Source organism: Cygnus atratus, chromosome 5 (assembly GCF_013377495.2).
Source record: "Cygnus atratus isolate AKBS03 ecotype Queensland, Australia chromosome 5, CAtr_DNAZoo_HiC_assembly, whole genome shotgun sequence".
Taxonomy (NCBI): Eukaryota; Metazoa; Chordata; class Aves; order Anseriformes; family Anatidae; genus Cygnus; species Cygnus atratus.
The window spans coordinates 22130684-22156396 of NC_066366.1; the positions used below are offsets into that span (position 1 = coordinate 22130684).

General features: G+C 35.4%; 1 protein-coding gene across 2 annotated transcripts in view; it reads left to right on the forward strand.

The window, feature by feature from the left end:
- Positions 1-25713, forward strand: part of PRKD1 (protein kinase D1) — a 131780-nt gene that overhangs the window by 101990 nt on the left and 4077 nt on the right. For both annotated transcript variants that reach the window (XM_035552133.2, XM_035552131.1), the window contains 12 exons: positions 1148-1358; positions 3028-3105; positions 6575-6779; positions 8956-9079; positions 9881-9958; positions 10930-11209; positions 13794-13846; positions 14428-14500; positions 15480-15586; positions 16010-16171; positions 17537-17635; positions 18773-19040. In XM_035552133.2, coding sequence (XP_035408026.1) covers positions 1148-1358; positions 3028-3105; positions 6575-6779; positions 8956-9079; positions 9881-9958; positions 10930-11209; positions 13794-13846; positions 14428-14500; positions 15480-15586; positions 16010-16171; positions 17537-17635; positions 18773-19040 — 1738 coding nt within the window. The remainder of the gene's footprint in view (positions 1-1147; positions 1359-3027; positions 3106-6574; positions 6780-8955; positions 9080-9880; positions 9959-10929; positions 11210-13793; positions 13847-14427; positions 14501-15479; positions 15587-16009; positions 16172-17536; positions 17636-18772; positions 19041-25713) is intronic.

A 25713-nucleotide genomic window follows, 5' to 3' on the forward strand; every position in this document is an offset into this window, starting at 1 on the left:
TTGCTCCTTAGGTTCTTCTACCATCAAAATGACCTTCATATTTCTCTTTACTCCAAGATTCTCAGACAGAAGCATAAAGAAATGTATTTTTATATTTTGGTGACCAGGAAATAATATTCAATCAGTCTCTTCAGATGCAGAATTTCCTATAGCTTTCCTATAGTTATTAGTTTTAAACAAAACAGTTTTTCAAGTTAGGCCAATCTGAAGCTTCAGCTAGTACAACCTTTGAACAGTGGAGGCTCAACAGAGAATGACTCATTTTCTACCCTTCAGTTACGAGATTATTTGCATATGGTGGCAAGAAGATACTAAGTTTTAAATGATCAAGTTGCATCTTGTCACTTTCTTTTTTCTTTTCCATGTGGGTGTAGTCTGTTTCTCAAGGACAATTCTTGGGAGAAAGTAGTTTTCTGGGTCAGTTATTTTCTGGGGTAATTGCCATATTTACATCTAAATAAATTTAGCAGAGAAAATAAGATAACTCATTTCTTTCAGGAATTCTATTGATTCCATTCCTTAGACACAGTGTGTCTCAATTCATACATATCTATATAGTGACATCTAAATACCTGTTCTGATCTATTGTGCATAATTTGAATGTGGTAAGGTTAGTGATAGCAAACATTATAAATAAAGGTGATGGAAAATACTAATCTGCTTTCTATCAAAAACCTGCATGCATATAGATCAAGATAATAATTTTCTTAATGTTTGTACAAAAGTACATCCTTTCAAAGTTGACTTTGATATAAAACAGAAAATGGGAAAAAGGGAAAGAAATGCCTCTTGCTTTTATGAGAACACAAAATGCTTTTCTGAGAATTTTTTAATGAATCTTTTTTTCATTTTGATCAAAATCAGTTTTTAAAAACAAAACAAAACAAAACTGTTTCATCCACATTGTGAAATGTATGGCACTAGTATGGCACTAGTGTTAGCAAAAATATTGTTTGATACCATTCCAATTTTTCAAAAGCAGTCTTAAAGAGAGGGGTATGTTGCATGTTCTATTAGTGTTTAAAAGTAATTACATTGCTTTTTATGACAGATGACATACCATTTTTAAGGCACATGTGAGTATGATATTCTTTTAACAATTAATAAATCATGATTATTTGAAATACCCTTTTTATGTATTTCACAGCAAAAGACACCATCAGAATCATTCACCGGGAGAGAGAAGAGATCAAATTCACAGTCCTACATTGGACGACCTATTCAGCTTGACAAGATCTTACTTTCCAAGGTTAAAGTGCCTCACACTTTTGTCATTCACTCTTACACACGGCCAACAGTTTGCCAGTACTGTAAGAAGCTTCTCAAAGGGCTTTTTAGACAGGGTTTGCAGTGCAAAGGTAAGTAAACTCCCTTTAGGAACGTAAAAGCTAAGCATAATAAAATTAATAAATTAGCATTTGAGTAGTTACTGTATAGCCTTACTCAGGATTTTTTCACCAAACTGTCTAGATGTAGGCAAATGAGCAATTATATTGGATTAAGCTGGGATGAGAATTGCAATAATTGTTCTACAGGAGCTGGCTGCATGCCTATTCATTGCCTATTCATTATTACCCTGTGGTATAGCTGAGGTAGCTCACATCTTTGTCAATCAGGTGTGGATTATCTTGGCACTAGGTGAGAGTGTGCTCACAGGCAGTGACAGCTGAATAGTTAACACATAGTAGCGTATTCTCAATCTTCATTGTTTTCAATCTGCAAGATTTTATGCTTGAAGCATGTGCATGAGTCTTAGCAGTTCAAAGTTTTGAGGGAGTTCTAAGGGAAATTAAACAGGATGAGTTTATATGAGAACTTAAGAACACGGTTTTTTAATGCATTCTTACCTACATGCTCTCGAGTCTCATGTAGCTATACCTTAGCAGGTGCCAAAGTGAATGAGGCCATTTGGAATGTAGCCTAGACTACTGGCTTACCTTAACCAACGAGAGTGCCCACAAATACAAAGCATTTTGTATACTACAATGTTAAATAATGTTGATCAACAGATCCTTAAAATCACCTTCTCTCTATTAAAATAAGCAATAACTTTCATAAAATGAGTCAATGTAGTTTGTGTTGCTTCCTTGAATACCCTGCAAAAGTTTGAAGTTAAATTCATTTCACTTAAGTGATTCTGATGTGATTTAGCTCAAGCAAAATCTGTATAAAGGCATCACCTGTTTCAGTTTGGTTTGAATCTCAGTGTCATAAGCAAATATTAACCAGATTCAAAAATATATATCTTTGCCAACAGTTGGGCACTGCTGTACCTCAGTTGGTTTTTGAATCACTCTGAAGTTAAATAATTACAAGGATATAGACATCCCTAGTATATTCCTTCCTTCCTGACTGTGGTTTTCCAGCTGTGTTAATAGGTTACAGCTCTTAATTTAAGTAAAATGTGTTCCATAAGCCAAAAGAAAATAGTTGAAAAGACATCTAGTAAAGTGCCGTTTACAGATGTGAAAAAAAGAAAAGTAGAGTAAAGTTAAAATATCTGGAAAATGAGGGAGGTATTAAAGGAACCCTCCACTTAAAGCTGTTTAGAATTCATTTTGTGATGTAAACAAATACTTCTCGCTTATGATTGTTGCTTAGGATTCTGCTGCTTCAATTTTCAGCCTTCAGTGTTTGATACATAGTCAAACTTCTGAGCTGCAGTTGATATGCTGTAGCCTGATCTGCTTCTTGTATTGGAAAAGCAACTCTGGCTTTTGAGCCAAGTGCACAGGTCTCCAGCTTGCTCCCTGAGATGCATGCATTTGGTGCAGCGAAGGCCTGCCGCCCATTGCTGTGAGTGCTGCTTTCCTTTCCCCACAGGGAAGCTGCTGGTGTGTTTATGCTGTTGGTTCCACTGGCAAATGGCGTGCGGCCAGGCTAGTGCTCTCTGGACGCATTAAGTTAACTTTATGTTAGTGAAATAATAGGGCTTGACATTTAGAGGTTGGATAGCAGGAAAAAATTGTAATTGTGGCACCGAAAAAGAGAAATAATTTTGCTGTATTCTTTTTTTTTTCTTGCAAGACTGTAGGTTCAACTGTCACAAGCGCTGTGCTCCTAAAGTGCCAAATAACTGCCTGGGGGAAGTTGCCATTAATGGAGGTAAGTCGCCTTAAGAATTGTTTCTGTCATTGTTTAAGCCACCAGCAAAATAAAGGGAAGTGTAAAACTGACGTGTGCAAAGACATGTTTTTCCATTGCTTGGGAGTGGCCTTTCCTCTGCGATATTTCTGTTGTGTATTGAAGATGAAGTGTGGGGGGAACCCTATTAATGGTTCATACATCATCAACTTGGAGCATGTATCTTCAAAATATATAGCACTAAAAGGCAGGCTCAGCTGTGCCACAGAGGTGGCTTCAGCAGCAAAATGTCTGGGTGATCATGGCCTGCAGAATGCCAAAGTAAACCGAAAAAAGGAACATGTATTAGACATTGGCATTTACCTGGCAGATACAAACACTTTTTTTTTTTTTTAATCTGGGAAGGGAAAAAGTGTTTGTTTTAGGATAATATTCCTGAGAAGGAAACGCATACCCGGAGGAACTGGGAAGGCCCTCCATGAAAAAAATCCACTGCTTCCTGTTGGGATAAAGTCTGTATCAGTTGCTAGAAATGAAAGCTTGATTATCTGCTGAATTTCCAATACATGTGCTGTCGGTTTTGTGTCAAGTATAGGAATATATGGCTAGGTTTGACAGACGCTACTGGAGAAAAAAGGGTGGTTGTAGATGAGTTGTTGATTGCCTTGGAAATGTCACTTTTCTATGTGATAAGGGAATGAGAAGTGTGGTAAAGTATTCAGTGTCTAATGCATATTACCCCATATTGTCAGCCTAAACTGCTTCTAAGGTTAATGAAATATTGCCTTATTAGATATCATTTTTCAAACTTTAAATCAGTTATCTAATTTATTGAAAATATATCAAGAATTTACAAAATTAGGAGTGATAATTAATATTTTTCATAGTGCATGACAGTATTATTACAAAGTTTTTCTGTTTAATGACAGCGTAGGCAAAAACATTTTAGATGCCAAGTATCCCAAGTTGAAACGTGATAAGGTGCATAATTTTCTGAAAGGTTGGTATGGCACTCTTACAGCATGTTTTACACCATTTATACCTGTCCATACATAACTGTTTCTTCAGGAGTGCAAGTGCTGATGTTTATGGAAGGATGTAGACTGACTTTCAAATCCAAGAACTAAAAATATACCAAGATATGTTAAATTCATTGATAACAGTATGGACCATAGATATCTTAAGTAGGTTTAAAAAATCATTTTAATACATTTTTCAACCCAGTCTCTATTTTTTGACTTTGCAAATAATTGTAAGCACAGAGATTTGCAGTCAAAGTCACTAAGTTTGCCTATAAATGATAAAATTTCTACTGCATACATTTGAGGTGCAGTCTGAGAGCAGTGCAAAACAGGATTGATCAAAAGCGTTAAGATGGAAAGGCAAGACTTATTTCTGGACAGCCAAACTAAATGAACAAGATTTACATTTGTTTCTGTTTCACTCCTTAGCATTCCTACCTTTCATCTCAGGCAGCTGTACTTTATCCCTCCAACACAACCTCTTTACCCTATCCCTGTCTTTGCCCTACAAGTGACATGTTGCTTTTGTTTGCTTGTCTCCTACCTATGAATCTGATGATGGTCTGATGAGAAGTAGTGGTTTCTTTGAGGAAGAGCTGAGTGAGGAAAGCTTGTTTAAAGCCAGTTGGGGTGAGAACACTTACTCCAAGCAGTATTTTAGAAAGTGTTAAGCCAAGTGTTAAGCTTTCTTTTGTGCAGTTCTGCAGAATTAGTACTTAGGCCCTTGGAACTCTACATCTTAAAATTTATAGAATTCGGCTTTTCCTCATCAAATGATATATCTAATATGTTATCTATGGTGCTATAGTGTAACTCTTAATTGTGTGTATAAATGACTGATATGGGGTCATCAGGATTGTCAGAGGCAATTTCATCCTGGTATCTCATTTCTATTTTCACAGAAATTTGGTTCACATTAATTTCCGTCTTAATAAATAAAATAAAGTAACTGTCACTCTGTCCATCTGCTGTGTGATGCATCTTCCCCAAAATAGTAAGTGAAGGAAGAGCTGAAGCAATAAAATTCCAAGTATGGTCTCATTAATAAACACATTAAACACTAAATGTGGGCGGTTATTTTTAACTGACTGTGGGTTTATTAAAAATAGAGATAAAAACCATGCTGTAGGAATAGCAAAAAGAGAGCCCTGAACTGTAAAGTGTCATTCATGACTGGATGACTGTTTCAGCTAGAAATGAAGTCTAATGTGTCTCTTAGTCACACATCAGTAACTTATATCTAAACATGTTCAGACTAAAATGTTTCAGCCATGCACTTCCAATTCTAGTGAAATACAATCAGTTCAAAACATTTTTCTGCCAACCATTTCATTGTTCTTTTTCTTTTGGGGCATCCTCAATTTGGACTGTCAAGAAACCTTCCTCCACAGAATTAGGTGAAAGTTTCTCAATGAAAACATTTGGTGTCTTCCATGTGATTTCATCTTACTTTGAACTGCTGTCCTGAGTGGGTCCTGAACCACTGCAAACATCCCAGAAAAATTAATGCTCTGTTTCCTGTCTGGCAGGACTGATGATTGTGACTTTTTCTTTTTTTGGTAATTTTTTTTTTTGTTTGCTTTTTTTTTTTTTAATAATTAAGCCCTTTGATAAGTAAATAAAGTTTTATCCTTTTCTGTCTTCTTAATCCATTCACAAGCAGCAGTAAAAAGTTATTTCTTACTTTGAATTTGGTTAGGCTTATCTGATCATGAAATTGGAAAGTTTAACGTTATTTAAATAAGAGCAGAAATAATTTACAGCTGAAATAACAGTTATTAATACTGTTAATACTATGTGCCATAGTCAAATAAGTTAAATCCTAAAACATCATATTTTTTCTGTGCTATCTTCTATAGAACTATTCAATATTTATTAAATATTTCCTTTTTAAAGGTGGGGAATGTTATTTCGTTAGAATGGATTGCAGTGCTGTATTGTGCAGCCTTCGCAGAGAAGACTACTACAAAGGAATTTTTTTTTCCCCCAAAATAAATAATTTATATTATAAGTAATTGTCTTGGGAGTTATTTCAGTAGTTCATGAGCATGTCATCATTGTATTACAAAACTTGTAGTTTGAAATTTCTGCTCTTCTAACATCAGTTTGCAGCTGTAGCCTGCCGACAGCCATCAAGTCAGTGCACACCATACAAGCTGCACACTCATGAGTATAGAATATTTGAATAGAAATCTATTAATAAGGAATTATGCCATGACCTTGGCAGTTTTTTACAGAAAGTTGTATTTCTGAAAATACTCCAGTTTGATGTGTTTCCATTTTTCTGTAGTGATTTTCTAAATTGCTGGTTAAAGACCATGCTTTGCCAGTACGCACTGAGTAGAGAGAGGCCCAGGCAATAGAGTTCCAAAGATAACCTGATTTTTGTGGAAGCTTGAGAAGTGTTAGATTGTTGCAATTGGAATATTGTATGTTTTCAGATATTAATTTCAGAAATAATATTCCAGATCTCCTTAGTCCTGGGGCTGAGTCTGACGTGGTCATGGAAGAAGGGAGTGATGACAATGACAGTGAAAGAAACAGCAGTTTTATAGATGACATGGAAGAATCTATGGCTCATGATTCTGAGATATCAATGACAGGATGCCATAGTGACAATGGAGAAATGCAGGATCCTGATCCAGATCATGATGAGTCTAACAGGATGATCAGGTGAACCTTCCATCTTCTTCTGTATTTATTTATATAATGTCTAGGACTCAAAGAGAAATCTAAATGGACCCTATTCTTGCTCCTTCAACATTGAGAGAGCTAGTGATATGTGATGGTTCTGAAATTGCAATGACATTACTTTTCTGAATATATGCATTAGGATTTTAAAAGGAACTTAAGCATTATTGTCGAGTTGAAGTAGTAAGCGAAAAGACGTTTAGATTTAGAGCTTAGTGATATGGTTTAGGGGAGGACTTGTTAGTATTAGGTCAGAGGTTGGACTAGATGATCTTGGAGGTCTCTTCCAACCTAGATGATTCTGTGATTTTGTGATACACAAGTGTTTGTTTCTCTTGTGAAAATTAAGTTGTGAAACTTCATTTGTACATGAGCAATAGAGAAAAAAATTAAAATGTTTTTATTTTCCCCAGCTGGAAGTGCAATACTTGGTCATTTAAATAAAATAAAATAAAATAATTAATAACCTTGTATAAGTGACTGTTATAATTGACTCTAGCTATATTGTTTGCATTTTTAGGTATCTTCAGGAAGAAGGAAAGTTTGACAAACTGGAATTTAAGTTTAACTTAACATAGCTAAACTCTTTTAGTTTAAAGCCCTTATCAACAGCATTGAACTGTTATTCCTACTGTCATATTCATCTGCATAGATACTATGTATATAGACAAATTGAATTACCTGAATATGTCTATGCTTATTTCACAAAGTCAGTGTCATATATAATTTTGAATTGTCTAAGTTATATTAAATGGACAACATTGAAGGTTCTCTGAAATATAGATACTGAATTATAAATAATTTAAAAATTGATGACCAAGGTACATTGTTTTCCTTACTTGAGGGGCATCCCTGTACTTCCAGTAATACTTTCCAAAAATTATTTGTAAGGGTAGTCTCCATGTCCATGGATTATTTTTAAGGGATCTGTAAAAGGCAAATAAAAAAAGGAAATCTCTTGTCAGTAGAGACAAGAATAGTTATACAGCGACTGCATTTCATTTGATCATTTTTAGGCAAAAAGGTATGTTAATTAGAGTCTTAATGAAACTTTAAGACAAGACACTTTGCATTTTAGTTGGAAACTGCTGATTCATAAAATGCTTCATATTTCCAGGATTCATTACAGCGAAGGGGGGCCATCTGCATATATTCACAATCAGAACAGTTGTGGAAGCTTAAGATATTCTTCTCCTAGGTGGTTTCTGCCCTTTTTTTGCCGGAATTGTTGCACCAGTGGCTCTGCCAGCTGGGCAGACTGTATGTGCTCTCAGTGCTCTGTTTTCATGTAGGATGCAGCATCTCAGTTTGAATTTCTGCTGGAAATGACTAAGCATTTAAGTTTAGGATTGAAGCAGATGATGAAGCAGATGATCCGTTATGCAGAGTTTGGTCTTGGAATGGTTAACTCCAACATCAAGAAAAGTGGGAAGATGGGCTTGGCTACTTCTTAAACCTCTCCAACTAGATATTCCACTATTTATCTGCTTTTACTATCACGCATACTGTCAAGTTCCCAGGCCTTCCTGAGTTACTGTGCTGAGCACTGGAAGTTTTCAGGGTGCATACCCAAGTGCAGGGCAGTGGGACTTTGCTTTAACCCTCAACGACAACATTGTTGTCTTAAACCTCTTTCTCTGAGAGGTTCCAGCAGAGTCTCTACTATGCCCTGCCAGTATATACACAGCTAGTCAGCTGACACATTTTCTACTCTAAACTGTCATAACTCCATTGTGTGTTTGAACCCAAGAAAGATCACAGGGTGGTAATCTGATGGACAATGTTTACTTAGGTTATGAGATATTCAAGATCAAGTGCAGGTTTGAATCATGCATAGCACAGACTTGAGCTATGTCTCCCACACCCTAGTTGAGGCCCTAGTCATTTGCCCATCATCATAGCTCATCTTTCAGAATATTTTATGTGTGTTGTGTGTGTAAGCCTTCTCCTATTGTGGCATTACAAGTTTTTTTCTTTGTAATCTTAAGATACTTGGAATGACAAAAAAAAGTTGTGTCTAGTCCAGGTCTGTTAGTGACTATAATTGTAAATGTGGTTATCATATATATATATATATTCATTCTGAATTGGAAGATTTTTTTCTCTCTTTGTCTAAAATTGTCTTCTTTTTAAAAGCCTTTGTTGATTTATTCTTAAGCCCTTCAACCAGCAACAACATTCCATTAATGAGAGTGGTACAATCTGTGAAGCACACAAAAAGGAGAAGTAGCACAGTAATGAAGGAGGGTTGGATGGTTCACTATACAAGCAAGGATACACTGGTAAGAAATGTTAAGGAAGGCCTGTCTTACACTACATACTATATGATAGTACACATTCAGATCCTAACAATACTTTGATAATTTAAAGTCACTCACATAAGGCATTTTTACAGTATTTATGATTCCTGAAGTCCTAACTCCCATAATTGAGGACTGGCAATGCTTGTAAGTCAGTCACTTCATCATACCAGGAGACAGTTAAAACACAAAAAAGTATCTGCATCTGTCAGTTGCATTATTGTCAGCCAAATGTGAAGACATTCTGAAGAAAGAACAAAATCTTAACACCGTAGAGGTTCTGGAAAGTATCTTTATCTTCCAATTGCAGTCTCCTAGATATCTTACTGTTATGTGAAATGAGGCTTTTGTAAAATAAATGTATCATTAAAAAAAAACAGTTATTTTGTGCTAAAACAAGAATCAAAGTGTCAATATGTGGCCTTCTAAGGTGAGACGGGGTGTTATGACTGATAAAAAAAGAAAGTTGAATTATTTTAGCAACACACCTGTAGCAAATTGTGTGGAGTGTAACCCAGACATTAAAGTGACATGTTAAGTTTTCAAATCTTGGATGACTTGAACACAGCTACATTATTATTAAAACAACAAAAGGTGTACCTATAAATCTTAAATCTAAAGTCATCATAAAAATCATGTGACAGCAAAGGAAACTTTATCCTTTACAATTCATCCCTTCAGACGTAAATGAAATGTTTTGGAAGTGATTCTTTTGAGAAATTAGTATTTCTTTAATTTTCTTGAAAACTTTTAGAAAGATTTTTCCCCTATTTTTCATTGCAGAGGAAGCGACACTACTGGAGACTGGACAGCAAATGCATTACACTTTTTCAAAATGATACTGGAAGCAAATATTACAAGGTAAGGCATGTTTTTCAATCTACTTTTCTAATGTTTAATGATTAGAGTGAATTGCTGAATTAATAAATACTAAAAGCACATTAGCAGTATAACTTTGAACTATGTTTGTTTTCATTACTTACATATATTTTGCATTTCACAAACAAGTCTCAGATCAAAAAGGTGTCAGCTAACAATGACTGGTAAAATACATGTTATGGAAATGTAAGGTTTTTATACAGGGGCAATTCAGTGCCAGTGACAGATTCTGCCAAGAAACTCATCTGATACTCTGTCATTCATTATATAAATTCTTTCCAAACAATTCGGTGTAGTACATACTATTTTAATTCAGCCCTTTGGACATAATGTTATGATTCAAATTGTAAAAGATTATTTTAATGCTCATGTACTTTCACCTGAGGCAGTTAAACTCCTTAGATGTTATTGCAGTAGTTTTTGATAATGCCAAATATTTCTTTCATGTGGCTTCCTCTCAGAGAAATTTGTTAGTAAAATGGATCCTTAAGTCTTATTCAAGATGAAACAATTAAGTTAATGCCTGTGTGAAAGGTGGATTTGCAGTCTTAATGTTAAAATAGATTTTTTCTGCTTTTCTTAATAGACTTATTTGCAAATAGATTTTATTTAGAAATTTATAATATTAAAATATTTTATATTTTATATAGAAGGAAGCAGGGTTCAATTTTCTAGTGGAGGTCTGTTGGTGCTCTTTTCTAATGGCACCTCACTCCTCTCTTTGCTAAGTTTAAATAATTGAAGTTCTGTTTGGTCTTGGAAAGAAATGTTTGATATTTTGCCATCAACAGGCCTCCGTTTCAGAGAGTTTCAGGTTACAAGAGCCTTTTTGTTTGCACAAGAAGCATGTGGTTAAAAGCAATAGCTAATATCATAAATTAGTTCATTTTTTAGTTTTATGTGTTGATGATCTTTACACAGAAAATAAATATATATATATATTTTCATTTTAGGAAATTCCATTGTCTGAAATTTTCTCTCTGGAACCTGCAAAAACTTTCACTTTACTGCCTCAAGGAGCCAATCCTCATTGTTTTGAAATAAGCACAGCAAATATAGTCTATTATGTTGGAGAAAACATAGAAAACCTCTCAAGTGTTCCACTGAATAACAGTGTTCTCACAAGTGGTATTGGCATAGACGTGGCAAGAATGTGGGAGATGGCAATACAGCATGCCCTGATGCCTGTCATCCCTAAAGGAGCATCCGCTGGGTCGGGACCCAGCCTACACAGTAAGTTTATTTATTTTCTCTGTTTCAGATAAATACAGTCATATAACAAATGACATTGCTCAATCTTCTGTACGGAAATATTGGAATTATTGCACAGCTCATCAGCTGTCTGTGTATTATTTTAAAAGCCACAATTTCTCATTCATGTGTTTCCAGTTAATACTAGGTCATCTGTGTTAACATACAATGTGCAGATTTGCTAGCGAGCAAATAGTTGTTCTATTTCTATGGCATCTCATCCATATTTGTGTTGCTGACATGAATGATAGCTTCTTTGTGCAGAGGTGTGAAGTTTTCTGAGCTCCAGTTAGGAATGGATAGATTTTTCCCATCGTGACTGTAATTTATGTTTCTAGCTATCTGCAGAAGCAGCCGTTCACTCTTCAGGTCACTGCAGCATAGATGTTATGCTCTTTTTCATTACATTTGTCTGTACAACTGCCACAAACATTGTCCATGCTGAGATGAAATGAATTTGTGTGAACAGCAGCTGTTCTAAGCACAACAAGGCATGGATAACAACCCAGGACCAAAAAGGACTGAATATATCTTTATCTCCAATTTACATACCTTTGGGTAACTCTCTACCAAAGATGACAGATTATGTAAACCAAACATGATAACAAAGTAGCACAGACCAAACAATTCACCACTACCAGGTATGTGCTGCTGTGGTTGCTTTGCTAATTGTACTGAACCTAGTCAGCGTAAAGCAAATTTGGGTATGTCTACACAAGCTGGTTTAGATCTTTTGTTGCAGTATATATACACTTGCTTTAGCACTTGACATCTGGATGCTGTTAATGCAGTGTGAAATACTAACAAGACAGCAAGCCCTTCAGAAACACAGTAATATCACAAACTGTGGCATACTTCTCCAGGCACAACAGCTCACATCATCTCTGTCCTATGCTTTCTTGACTAGGTTCCTGCATAAAATAGTGTCAAATTCTGGGTGTCATTTCAGTCAGGTTAGTTGCTTAGTACCCCTGGTTTGAGTCCATTGTAGCTAAACAAATCACCTAAAATGCTGGACCGGGACTGACAGCTGTCTCTGCCTCTTGGGAAGCTTGAAAATTTTCTTTCTGAGTTAGCAGTTATCCCCCGTTTGTTTGTTTGTTTGTTTTTCTGTGCAAAAATTAAGGTCACCTGAGACCTTTAGAACAAGCTTTCATGGGGACTAAGAATGGTAGCGACGTTCTGTCTTCTGCTCTAAGTAACACACGTAGAATCATAGAATGGTTTGGGTTGTAAGGGACCTTAAAGACCACCCAGTTCCAGCCCCCCTGCTATAGGCAGGGACACCTGCCACTAGACCAGGTTGCTCAAAGCTCCATCCTGCGTGGTCTTCAAAAATTCCCGGGATGGGGCAACCTGTTCCAGTGCCTCACCACCCTCATAGTAAAGAATTTCTTCCTTATATCTAATCTAAACCTACCCTCTTTTAGTTTAAAGATAACCTCTTACCCTGTCACTGCAACCCCTGATAAAGAGTCCCTCTCCAGCTTTCTTGTAAGTTTCCTTTAGGGGGGCATGTCCATGTTATTTTTCATGTAAGTACAAAGTATCGCATACATTTGAAGATAAATCAACAACAATAAAAAGACTCCATGAAACCAAAATTTCCCCTTCCAAAACCAATCTATTCCTAAGGAGAGGACAACGGAATAAGTCACAAGGAGCAGAAGTTACTCATAAAAGATACTGATGGGTAGTAGTAAGTTTCTTCTATGTGTAATACAGGCTTTATAGAAGAGGACGCTGGTTTCAAAGAGGCTGAAATCTTGGTATGGACCAAAAAAAATGAAAAGTCAGCTTGAATGGGATTCTAGGCAGAGACAGGAGATAGACACATCAGTGCTCCAAAGAACCCCTCCCCAAAATGGCATCTTTGTTTACTACAGTAACAGTAAAAATATTCTCCAGTTTTATTGAGCTTCTCAGTGGGTTTGCCATTCAAAAAGGTTCTGGTAACATCGTAAGGTTTGAATTTTTAGAAGTTGGATCTGATATTTGTTGTGTTAAAGCACATGTGCAAATTTCTATTTCCATTACTTGTTTTAATGTCTCTTATGCCAGTTGAAATGTCTATTACTTTTAACAGTATACATATCAATATGATTAAGTGTAGGCCTTAGTCTGAATAGCATCAAATACATTGTAGGTGACACTAGAAATAAAAGATTACTTTGAAATGCACTAAATAAAAGGAATTTACGCTAGTTGCTGTTGTGTTACTTGCATAAGGTATAAAGCCCCAAAATAGAACAGAATAAAGTAGTAAGTAGAAAGCTAATCAGTGGGAAATATGAGATTCTAGTATTAAAAAAAAAAAAAGGAAAAAAAAAGGTAATGAAATGTATAATCCTGTTCGTTCCAATATACTACAAAAGTCTGCTGTTCGAGTCACATATTTGTCGGTTGGTGTAATTTTATATTAGCTGGTAGATGAACAAGCTGACCTAATTGGTCCAATTTCTACAGCTGTCAGAAGATATTGATGTAATGTAAATGTCATTTCCTATTATTACATGTTTCAACTAAAAGCACAGCAATCTAAAGTATATTTTACTTTCTTCCCCAGGGGATATTTCCATCAGTATTTCTGTGTCAAACTGCCAAGTTCAAGAAAATGTGGTGAGTGTTCTCTGAATGCTTGTGCTAGAAATGATATGATTAAGCTTGTGAAGTCATTGATCTGTTTTGCAAAGAGGTATGTTAGAGAGGAGTTTCCATCAGCTGTTTTTTCACCTATCCTGTAGAAATTAACAATTAGCTTTGTTAGCTTTTGAGAAAAGTCATCTTTGTGGCACCTTTTCCTTGAGACACAAGAATTGCATATGTGTGATTTAGCTTAACGCAGAATTTAACTACTTATCCTTGCAGGATGTTAATTGGCTAAAGGAAAAGTGAGCACTAGATGTTATTAGTTCATGGAATTTCTGTCTGTTGAATTCAGTAAGGCTTATCACAAGCCTTGATAAATATACCTTTTGTGTCATTGCTGAGAGATCAGATATTCTTTGTTGTACAAAGAAGATATTACAATTGCAGTCATCGCTGCTTTTAAGAAAACTCACGTGAATGTTTCTAGCAGATAATATGTTTTGAAATGTACTGTAGTAAATGCATGCTGCTTCCCATTAGAAAAAGCAGATCAAATACAAATTTTGTTTCCGTATCTCAATGCTTAATGTTTCTTATGTTTACATGAACAGGATATCAGTACTGTATACCAAATCTTCCCAGATGAGGTGTTGGGATCAGGACAGTTTGGAATTGTTTATGGAGGTAAGGTTTTGGTGTGTTGTACAGTTATGCTAAAGGCAGAAAAAATCTGGAGGGATGAAAGTATTTGGACTCTGAAATGCTTTCTTACAGAAATTAGCTAACAGGTGTTTAAGTAGTGTTCATTAAACAGGGACACAATTTATTGTTGACAGTCTTTTTTTTTTTAATTTGAAGTTTTCTGCCGGTAGAGGATCAGTGTATATTAAGAGCTCTAGTAGTACAAACCCTGAAGTGCAGAAACCTGTTCTCTTAAAGAACTATAATGAAAGAAGGAAAACATTATTTCTTGCTACTGTTTTTCTTGGCATGATTTCATGAGTTTTTTTCTTTCTTTTTACCAGTTTGTTTGAATTGTTTCTTTTTTTATTATTTTTAATTGTTTCCTCTCTTTTTTTCTCATTTTTTCGGCAGGTTTTTTTTTTATTTTGGGGGGAGGTTTAGGTACAGTTATTTGAGACAAGTGAGGTGAGAACTAATTGTACATTCTCACTGAAGAATTTCTACGGGTGCCTGATAAGCCTGGGATGTGCACTCATGTGCTTGAAGGAGATCACCTATTTCGTTATTTGCTAGTCTGGAAGGATTAAGCCTGTGACCTGCCAGTTGCAGAGAATTTAGTAAAAGTATATGAAAAGGAAAAAGTATATGAAAAACTTAACTTTACATTTATATTGTTGAAAGGCAGAGCTGACTTTCTTATGTGCTTATGTGTTTCTTAGGTGTTACAACAGCTTTGTCAGGTGATAAAGAGAAAAATTCACTAGTCAAAGGGAAGAAAAAAGGGAAATAACAGAAAACTTTTATTTAAGTTACTGCATACCTGCACTGGGATTTACTTATTTGGACATAGTTGTACATAATTGATATTTAGCTGTGGTCATTGGTACCATCAAGTGAAAGTGGAACATTTTACAGAATTAATCATGTTAATTGATGGACGCCTTCTGTTTTTGTTTTGGTTTGTTTGTTTTTAATGCAGGAAAACATCGCAAAACAGGAAGAGATGTTGCCATTAAAATAATTGACAAACTAAGGTTTCCAACCAAACAGGAAAGTCAACTTCGTAATGAGGTTGCAATTTTACAGGTATTTTTCTATTATTTTCACTGTATTCACTCTATACAATACTATAAATACCAGATAATATAATTATTCCAGTTGATAATCACTACTGTTTTGCAGAAAAACTTAGTACTTTTACTGCCTAATCCGCATAAATATTCAAAACCAACTGTATTGGGAATGTTATGTTAGGAATCCTCTCTGCAGTTTAAAGCACCAAGCACAACAATGTATGTTTGTTAAAGTGATTTTAAGTGCATCCATTCTCTTATACCATCCCTAGAAATTTTGTGCCTGTTGCTTAAAAATGGAGCATGTGGTTTATATTAAGAAAAACTGAAATGTTGTCTGGTTTAGGAGGGTCTGAAGATTGGCTATGTAACAAGAAAACCTTCTAATCATGTTGGGAAATCTATGTTGTTCAAGTGCTGTATTTACCCTTAATAGAATCTTCATCATCCTGGGGTTGTAAATTTGGAGTGCATGTTTGAGACACCAGAAAGAGTGTTTGTTGTTATGGAAAAACTCCATGGAGATATGCTGGAGATGATCTTATCAAGTGAAAATGGCAGATTGCCGGAGAGAATAACAAAGTTTTTAATTACTCAGGTAAGAAATTGATTATAAACCTAGAAAGAGATTTGAGGTCAATTGTTACCACTGTTTCTTATGTTTTGCTTTTGACATAATTTACCTCTCTGATTTATGAAAGCTTGGATTATATTATCAGGGATGGTACAGACATCTTTGTGTACATTATGCGATTTGTAGTAAACCATTAAGAGGACCTAGAAATAGATAAATGTGCAGTTGCCTGGCTGCTGGATGGAAGGCCATCAAGTTACAGGTTCTCTTATGCTTGAAGGATTAAGCACAAGAAGGGGTTGCAAAACACAGATAGCAAACCATCAAAGACCTGCAGAAGGAAATTTGAGCCTTCTCAATTTCCCAGTACCTAACCATTACAGTTCATGATATGCACTTCTGTGCCTCTTTTCTATGCTGAGATTGGATCTGATTAAATGAATCTGGTTTCCTGTATGACTTCTGTTAACAGTGTGATCTGTTTTTTTGTTTGTTTGTTTTTGTTTGTTTGTTTTTGGTTTTTTTTTGGTTTTGATCTTCCTGTTGTCATATTATCATATTGTTTCTTTGGCTGCCCATAATACTGGTTTAAATTTAGATACACAATTGAGTAGCGAGCCACCTCAGAGTTACAGCAGCAGCCTGTTTTTTGTGTTAAGGCAAGAAAAAGAAAGGAGCAGAAACTCCAGTGTTACAATGGAAATTTATTATTAGAATTAGAACATAGTAGGTTCTCTAGCTTTCAGGCTTTCATGGGCAAAACTGCCATCAGCTTTAGAATTTGGTTTCTAGAATTTAGCCTCTAGCCATTGCCTGCTCTAATACAGTAGGAAAGTCAGTATCAGCCCCTGACCAGACACAAAGAATGAGTTAAAGCCACAGGGACAGGATGGGTATCTGTTATACTCTCTTTGCATGTTCTTATGTGTGTAATGGCATAAAAATACATGCAAGGCTCTTTATGCTTTATCACCTCAAGGATATGCTTAAATTGGATCACAGAATATTTCTGTGAAAATTTTTAAGTGAATAATTTAGATCTGGAAGGTCACTGCAAATATTTCTGTGTTAAAGATTTCATAAAAAATTAAACAAGTACTTAGAATGCATTTTCTAAAAAATGTTTTGAATATGAGGTCTGGAGAAGGAACAATCGTATTCTGTACAGTGAAACATTAAGAAAACTTGAGGCACAACAAATAATAGCTGACATTTTTGCTTTTTTCTTACATCGTGTACATTGTTTTAAAAGGTACAGTCTTATTGGATTGTTTCTTTTTGCACCATTCCTCAATTCTCTGGTCACTGTTACTGTCAGAACAATGTAAAGCCATATAAATATACAACATTTAAAACTGAAATTATTTCTGATTTTTTTTTTCTTGACAGATCCTTGTTGCTTTAAGACATCTCCATTTCAAAAATATAGTTCATTGTGACCTCAAACCAGAAAATGTATTATTGGCGTCAGCTGATCCTTTTCCACAGGCAAGTAGGAAATGCCCTTTGTTAAGATAAATGGTTCAAATTAGTAAGTGCTAGCAATGATTATTTTATGAACAAACAAGTGGTTAGTGACCCGCCTGTATCAATTCCAGGAACTACATAAAATTGTAGATATGAGTATCCAAAAAAGGGTATTTTTTTAAAATCCTTGGTTTTTGTCACTTACCTAAAATATTCAACAATATTTTCAAGTGTGATATAGCAACTTGTGCAGTTGTTTCTAATTTGCTCACCATTACAGCACAAATGACTTAATTGGTTAATTTGGTCCAGATAAATGACAGTTTGAAAGCAGAAACAGTAACGACAATTTTATTTTTTTTTAAGTTAAGGAACAGTTCATGAAGAACAACAGCTTCTTCTTTTATGTTATGAATTTAAATGCCAGGTAGCTTGCAGATGATGTAAACATACTTTCTGACTCATTGTACTTCTCATTAAGAGGTATATACATCAGTCAGTTCCTGTTGCCTTTGATCTGCAGAATTCATGTGTAAGCTCTTCCAACTGCTTACATTCAAAAGAACATGGTTTCTAATTTCCCTGTAATTTTGTAAATAATAATTTGAAAGGAAGGGACGATACTGAGACTCTAAGCAACAATTTCAGAGCAGCGAAATCTGACCTGCTGAAGAAATCCAACAAGGAAATTTGATGATAGGTAGGGTATAACTAGGTCCCCAACAAATTGAAAGTGGTAGTTCAAGAACTAACTTTTGACAACTTCATTGATTCAGGAGAAAGTCATAGGTAAAACCATTTTTCTTCTTGCTGTGTTTTTCTGCTATGAATGAATAAATATTATTTTGTATTACTACTTTCACCAGAAACCTAAGCTGTTAGGCCCTTCAAAAATATAATTTCTTTCATTCAAAGCAGTTCTGTGTTATTACTTTCACTACAGTTTATGTACAGCATGAAGGAATGCAATGGATTGGTCATCTAGTCTAATACTGTGGTGGAATAAGGGGATTCCTCTCAAAGAGAAGGTTAAAAAAAAAAAAAGTATCCTTGAGGGAACAATAGAGATGCATTTTACAACCATGATAAAAGTACATCAACTATGTATTTGATAATACAAACAAACCCTTATTTACTCTAGCAATTTTCTTTAAACAGGTAAAACTTTGTGATTTTGGCTTTGCTCGAATCATTGGGGAGAAATCCTTTAGGCGGTCAGTTGTAGGAACACCAGCCTACCTTGCTCCAGAAGTGCTGAGAAACAAAGGCTATAACAGATCTCTGGATATGTGGTCTGTGGGTGTTATCATTTACGTAAGCCTTAGTGGTACCTTCCCATTCAATGAAGATGAGGACATACATGACCAAATCCAGAATGCTGCTTTCATGTATCCACCTAATCCATGGAAAGAAATTTCTCATGAAGGTAATACCTGTCTGTGGGTGTTTTATATGAATGCTAAAAAAGTGTAGTATTTTGCTTGTATATTTTGTTTTTCTCTCTACATACCAGGGGTAAATTTATTTTTTGAAATTTCAGTAATGTACCATAATGTAATGTCTTCGTTTTGTAGTATTAACTGCTGTAGACATTTCCTGCAGAGCCTGTATAGACTGTATATGCGTAATCTTCTAGTGTGAGATCTCACCAGGTGTTGAAGGATGCATATAGCCACCTACAGATCTGATTGCTATAGAATCTTGTGGAGGACCTCAGCTGTTAGAATTCATGTTACATCTATTTATTTCTGTACTTCTTCTTTCAGCCCTAGCACTTCTTCAGTCTTTTTCATATTCTACTTTTGCCAGTAATTTGGTTTTCATTCAGTTGTATGCTGTAACCTGAGAGTCTTTCTGTGGAGAAGATAAAGAAGATACTAAGCAATTCCAAACAGATGAGATTTCAAAAACAGTGTGAGAAATGGTCAGAAGAGACTTTCTGCAATGGTGGGGGGAAAAAAAGCTGGGAGATGAGAGCTGGGAGATGATCCAATGAGACTTTTGAAACTAGATTTCTGTTCAGGGGCCTGAAAGATTTTTAAAAGTAAAACAAACAAACAAACAAAAATAATAATTTACTATGAGCATCTTTAAAGAAGGTAAATGAAGTCTATTAAAAATGACTCTAGAAACAAGTACGGGAATCTAGATCTCTATCTAAAGCATTACAAGTGACTTTCAGAGATAAAAGTTGAGCTCAAACAATATCTCCAATCTAATTACCGTAAATAAACATTGATGAACCTATTTCTTTCTTTTTTTTTTGTCTTGAAGGATCTACACAGATGTTTTCTTGCAAGATGTGTTATATTATTATTTTAAAATTAAAAGAAAGTTTTTTAAGCTACTCTTACATGTAAGAATTAAAACCATTGAAGACTCAGCAGTTAGTCCTATTTATTTATTTATTGGCAAGTGCAAATATTTAGGACAAATTTAACACATAATGAACAACCACATCCCTCACAGAAGCCTTCAACCCAAATTTTGCTTCACTGCTATTCATTAAAAAATTGAAACTTCATTTGATTAGACAAGTGTCGTTGTCACAGATAAAGGAAATACAAAATTAATACTATCTTTAATGCACGTGAGAAAGATCTTTTTAGAAATGTTATGCTGTCAGAATTTGAAAAACTAGGAGCCATTTGGCAAATGATTACCATAAGTAAAACTTACGTAAATGTTCTTCTCCATTACTTGGTGCTTTACTCTCATACATCCAAAATGCAGTGCTGGATCCAAGCACTCTTTAACAGTGGACTCTATAAATTGTACATCACAGCTAGATTTTAAAAGTGGTAACTTACTCCAGAGACTATATTACATGTCTCAGTAATGACAAGCATAAACCGAGAATTCAGTGAACTTAAAAAGAGTTAGGCTACCATAGAATCATAATTTGGGTTGGAAGGGGGACCCTTAAGGATCATCTATTTCCAACCCCAGTGCCATGGGGGCCTTCCACTAGACCAGGTTGCTCAAAGCCACATCCAACCATCTAAGAGAATTAATATTGACTCCAATTTGTGCATGCCAGTTTACTTAAGAACTGTAACAGGCAGCAGTCATGGATGAACGGGCTTTATCTGTCCTTTTCAGCCATTAAAATTAGCCTGTAAAAGTTAAGGCTTTTCAACTTTTATACCCCTGACAAATTTATTTTTTTCCCCGTTTATCCATTGAAAACTCTTGCAAGCATCATTTCCCAAGCTCATCCATGAAATCCCTTCTCTAACTTCACCAAACCCAATTGCTTTTCATTTTCTTTTCTTTTTTTTTTTTTTGAGAGAATGTGTCTGTCTACCTTTCTGTCTACCTCTGTATCTATCTATCTGTCAATCACAGAATCCTCCTTAGAGAATTCTGATTTCCATCTGTACCAAGCAGCTGCATTTTCCCCACCTTTTTCTCTCATTTGAAAGAATAATCCCTGAAAACTGAGTATGTATTTGTATGTCAAAATAGAATTGGAAGACATTACTGGAGAGGCAATTTCTGTGGTAATCTCTGTATTAAAACAGGTTTTGTCACAGCCATTCAGCATTCCATTGTCCAATCTGCTATTTCTGTTCTCATTGGCTTCAATTATTGTCAAGCCAGTTTATATTTCTGAATTCACTGAACTGCTATGTTAGAATTTTAGCTTCGCTCAGAATTCTCTGTAGAATTTTGCTAGATATTAATACAGAAGAATCTTCTTGCAAGTTTCTTACTTACAGATGTAAATTTAGTATCTGTATGTATATCCATGAAAACATGGAGCCTGTTTTCAACAGTGTTACTGGTTGTTTCCAACTTTGAACTTTCTGTCCACCAAATTTGCATTATTTCGAAAAGATTATTTTGACTTAGCTGCAGGTTACAAAAAATAAATCCTGTTGGATTTATTTTATAAGGACAAAATTCTCTGAAAAATGCTGTACCTCTGCTTGTTAATATATTTTACCTAATGTATTTTTTCTGTGGTAGCTGTTCTTTTGAACTGAATGGGCCTAAAATGTGCTATGTCAAATTTTAGATTATTCATGTCATGTTTCATTCTGCTGTGGATTTTTTTGTAAATCATTGTATTCATAATTATTTTTGTTTGTTTTTATCAGCTACCAACACAGCTATTACTGCTACCCTGATAAGCTATGTGAGGTACATACTGCTGATTAGGTGCTTCATATTACTTTATATTATTAAATAATTTGGGAAGAAACAATGCAGTTTCTTTCATGTATTAAATTTGATCATGGTGTGCCTTTTACATTTTTTTTTGAGTCAGAAATAAATACTGCAGCTGTCTTTGTGTCAACATAGACTTGTTTCAGCATATGTGAATAGAAACTGTTTCATGCATTAATGAGAAAGTGGCATGAATAAGCATTAAGTACAAGGAGGTCACATACATATTATAGCTCAAAGATGTCTCTACTTCTGTAAATGTTTAACTCGCTGTTTAAACTAAGGTCTTGGCCATACTTACATGTGTTTGCCAGAATAGAATGGTATTTTAACCTCTCTTGTGGAGGTGCAGCTTATAATTGCCAAGGACTTCTTTTGATAGTACAGCTGAATCCATTTCACAGAAAATAATAAGCTTTGCCAGCTGAAGATTATTTTTTACCAAAATAACTGCATGTGCACAATGTCAACAAAGCTGTATTGAGCAGCAATAGGGAAGCAGTGGGTGGGTGTATGAAAAAGTTATACTACTGATAACAGAGCTATACTCAGAAGAATACAGGGTCTGGGAACTCCTAAGTTTTATATTAATGTCTGCAGCTTAAATTTTCACAAGTGATGGCAGCTAGAGTAGTTGATATTATGCGTGTACTTTAAAAATTCTGGATCAAGGATAAATTTATTTTTAATTTAGCACTGCTTTTCTTGATACTCTTAAGGTGATATGTTTCTTATAAATTAAATGAAAAGCAAAAGTCTGTATCGTAGGACTAAATGGATAGTAAGTTCCAGTAAGACAGGTTTTTCAAGTATTTTGCTAACTTATGTGTTAATGTATGTGTTACATCCTAATTGAGTTTAAACAGTCATTTCTATGAAAACCGTAATTTGTTAACTTAATACTTTGTGTGGAAATTGTTACTGTCTTTACTACAACTAATTATTTGCTATACTAACAAACTGCCATAAGTAGTTTAGAAACATGAACTTCCTGACTCAGTAAGTTCTTCCAGTAAAATGCAACTGAAAAACAATTACAGTTTTTTAAAACTGTTTGAATATTTTCATTTGGGATTCTGATGAACGTTCAGCTATCTAAATGACGAGTAGTCATGCTGTTTGGAAGCTAGGAGGAACAGCTGGCTGGTTTATCCTGTTCAGCAAAGTCTGCAGCTCCTGAAACTTGATAAGCCCTCAGGTGGCCCTACCTTAATCAGGGGAAATAAACAGGAGCCCATAAAGGTGTTTGGAAAAGCTGTACCATAATCCTCTTAGAACTTTCATACCAATTACTTCCTTGATAATACCTGCTGGATTCCGTAAAAGATGTTCAGACCATAGGTGGTCTTTCTGAACCTTCTACATTTATTAATAACTGTGTATAATGTTGTACAATGTTTTTGCAGAGGAATATTGTCAAACTATAAAATTCTAAAAATGTCTGACAAGGATTATTTTAAAACCTATTTTTTAAAAGATTCAGGCCTTAATTCATAAAATATACTTTAAAATAGAGTGTGGTTGCCCCACTTTCTTCGAAACTGCTTTTTCTTTCTAGACAGAAAATTTTGTTTCCTGACTTACGGTGTCCCAGTTTGGTCCCCTGAGTGACTCACGTGAATCACATTTGAGTTGTATGTCTAAACTAATCGTTAATAGCTTATACATTTTTATATCCAGTGTTTTTAAGCAGTACAATTTGTAAAGTAACCGTCAAATTATTATTTATAAGCATTTTTTTTTCAAATTCTGATATTGAGTCAACGTGTGTCTTACTGTTAGCACATTTTATATGATGTAGCCAGACCAGCTTATTTTAGGTGATGGCTATCAGGACAGCTCATGTTTTTTTGTAAGCTGAAAGAGAGTAACCAGGATCTTTCCTCATTTCCTATAAATAGTGACACATATCAGTGTCTGAACCTCTCTAATTTATCTAACAGCAGTTAAAGTCAGAATTCTCTCAGTAACAGACTATTCCAGATCCCTAAGAAAATCCTTTAATCCTTCAGTTTCAGCACTCTGGCTGTCTGTATTGCTTCTGCTTTCCTTTACACAGCACTGTCCTTTTGCTGCCAGTATGTGGCAGCTGCATCTTGACTTCTAACTGATACTTAGCACTCTTACGCTTGAGAAGGGGCTTTGCTTGGATTGCATGATTTTCTGGTAAAAATAGCAGAAGCTTTTTGCTACTGAAGCTCGTTTGATCTCATTCTCCACTTACATTTGAAAACTTAGAAGTATTAAGTAAATGGAATTACATATGATAGCTTGGAACATAAATTCTCAGTACTTATATTTGCATTTGTGCTTATTTATGTTGCTAACCAAGGGAAAAGTGATAATTCAAAACTTTCCTGGAGAAAACAACCTTAGGTAAAGAATCAGAAACACTAAAACTTTTTACAGAGAGAAGTATTCCAGGAGTGAAACAAGCAGATCATCTGTGTAAACTGTGTTAACTTTGAGGCTGGAGCTCAAGTTAACCTTCTAAGTCTCACCATTTGGGGAAAGAGAGATAACAAGAAATCTGAAGCTCTGCATTCAGTAAAACTGGATCATTATGAAAGGCTGATGGTTCTAGTCCCTAAAACCAGTAGAAGCTTGCATCAAGTCTAAGCTGGTTCTCTATTGCAAGTGGTACTGATGTCCTCCTCTACCGAGCAGTGTCTGTTGCTTTCCTCTCCAGAGTCATAACAGACATCTACCCTATAATGCATGAGAATGCTAAACAGAGCTGATATAACCTACTCAAATCTGTAAGAACATCATAAACTAATTATCCTCCGTAGTTATATGCCTCTACCTCTTAAAGGCCTAGTTCTCTTATTTTTGAGGCTTAGCAGTCATCTTGGCATTCATTCTAACAGCAAATGATTTTCAAAACATTTTAGGAACTGTTTTCACTAAGGACAGTAAAAACATGGCCTAAAGAATTCAGTCAGGAAGGTCCACATGATATCTTTTATGAAGTTCAGGCCATAGGTGCCTGCCTTTCAAAATAGGTGAAATCTTTGAGAAGGAAATAAGCAAAATAAGCTACACTCATATTTTAGTTATAATCCAGTTGCCCATCAAAACTTGAATGCAAGACAAGATAGAAATCCCTCCCTGTTCCCTGTACCCTTTTTGGACTATGACATGATTGACTAACTTTTCTGTCTCTTCCTCATAGCTTGGAACTTGAGAATTTCTCTTATCAATAAAGAGGAAAAAGATTAACCCTGTTGTTTTGGAAAACAAATAAGTTTTCAGAGTGCTGCCATCTATCAGTAGTGGTCCTGTTGGCTATCCACTGGCTTTCTGATCCCACATCTGCTTCTCAGACATTTTGACAGGGAACGAAATAAACATAAGTTAGAGAATTTAGCATGAATTGTACACTAAAAGAGATGATAGCTAAAAATCTGTTTGTCCACAACAGAGAAAACAAAATTAGGACTGTCTGCTCCAAGAAGAGCGTGGCTCAGAATCTCTGGCAGTTCCTTCTTTGCCAGAATTCCTGAGATTTGTTTGATCTTATTCCCACAGTTGCTTTGATTTCCAAGGTAATATTCAGCACCAAGGACCCGGGGCTACTTTAATGGCAGTTGGTTATTGTTAAGAATAGTTTTGTCTGTCAGACTTACTGCACATGTCTGACAGACTGTTGCGTAAATTTCTATTTTCCTGGATATAGTACTGAGACCCACAGTCAAGGCCACAGAGTGGTTGCTTCCACACTGGCTGTATGAAAAGCATGGCAAGTCAGGAGTTACAAACAGTCCACCCCATCCTCTTGGGGCAGAAACACACAGAAAAGTCTACCTGGCAAAGGTACCCCTCTACCTGTTTACTGTAAACTGCTGTAGAACCTGAAGTGTACTGTAGCCCTCACTAACATGAAGTGTTTTTTTTTCACTTGAGCAGAAGCTGAGTGAGAATTT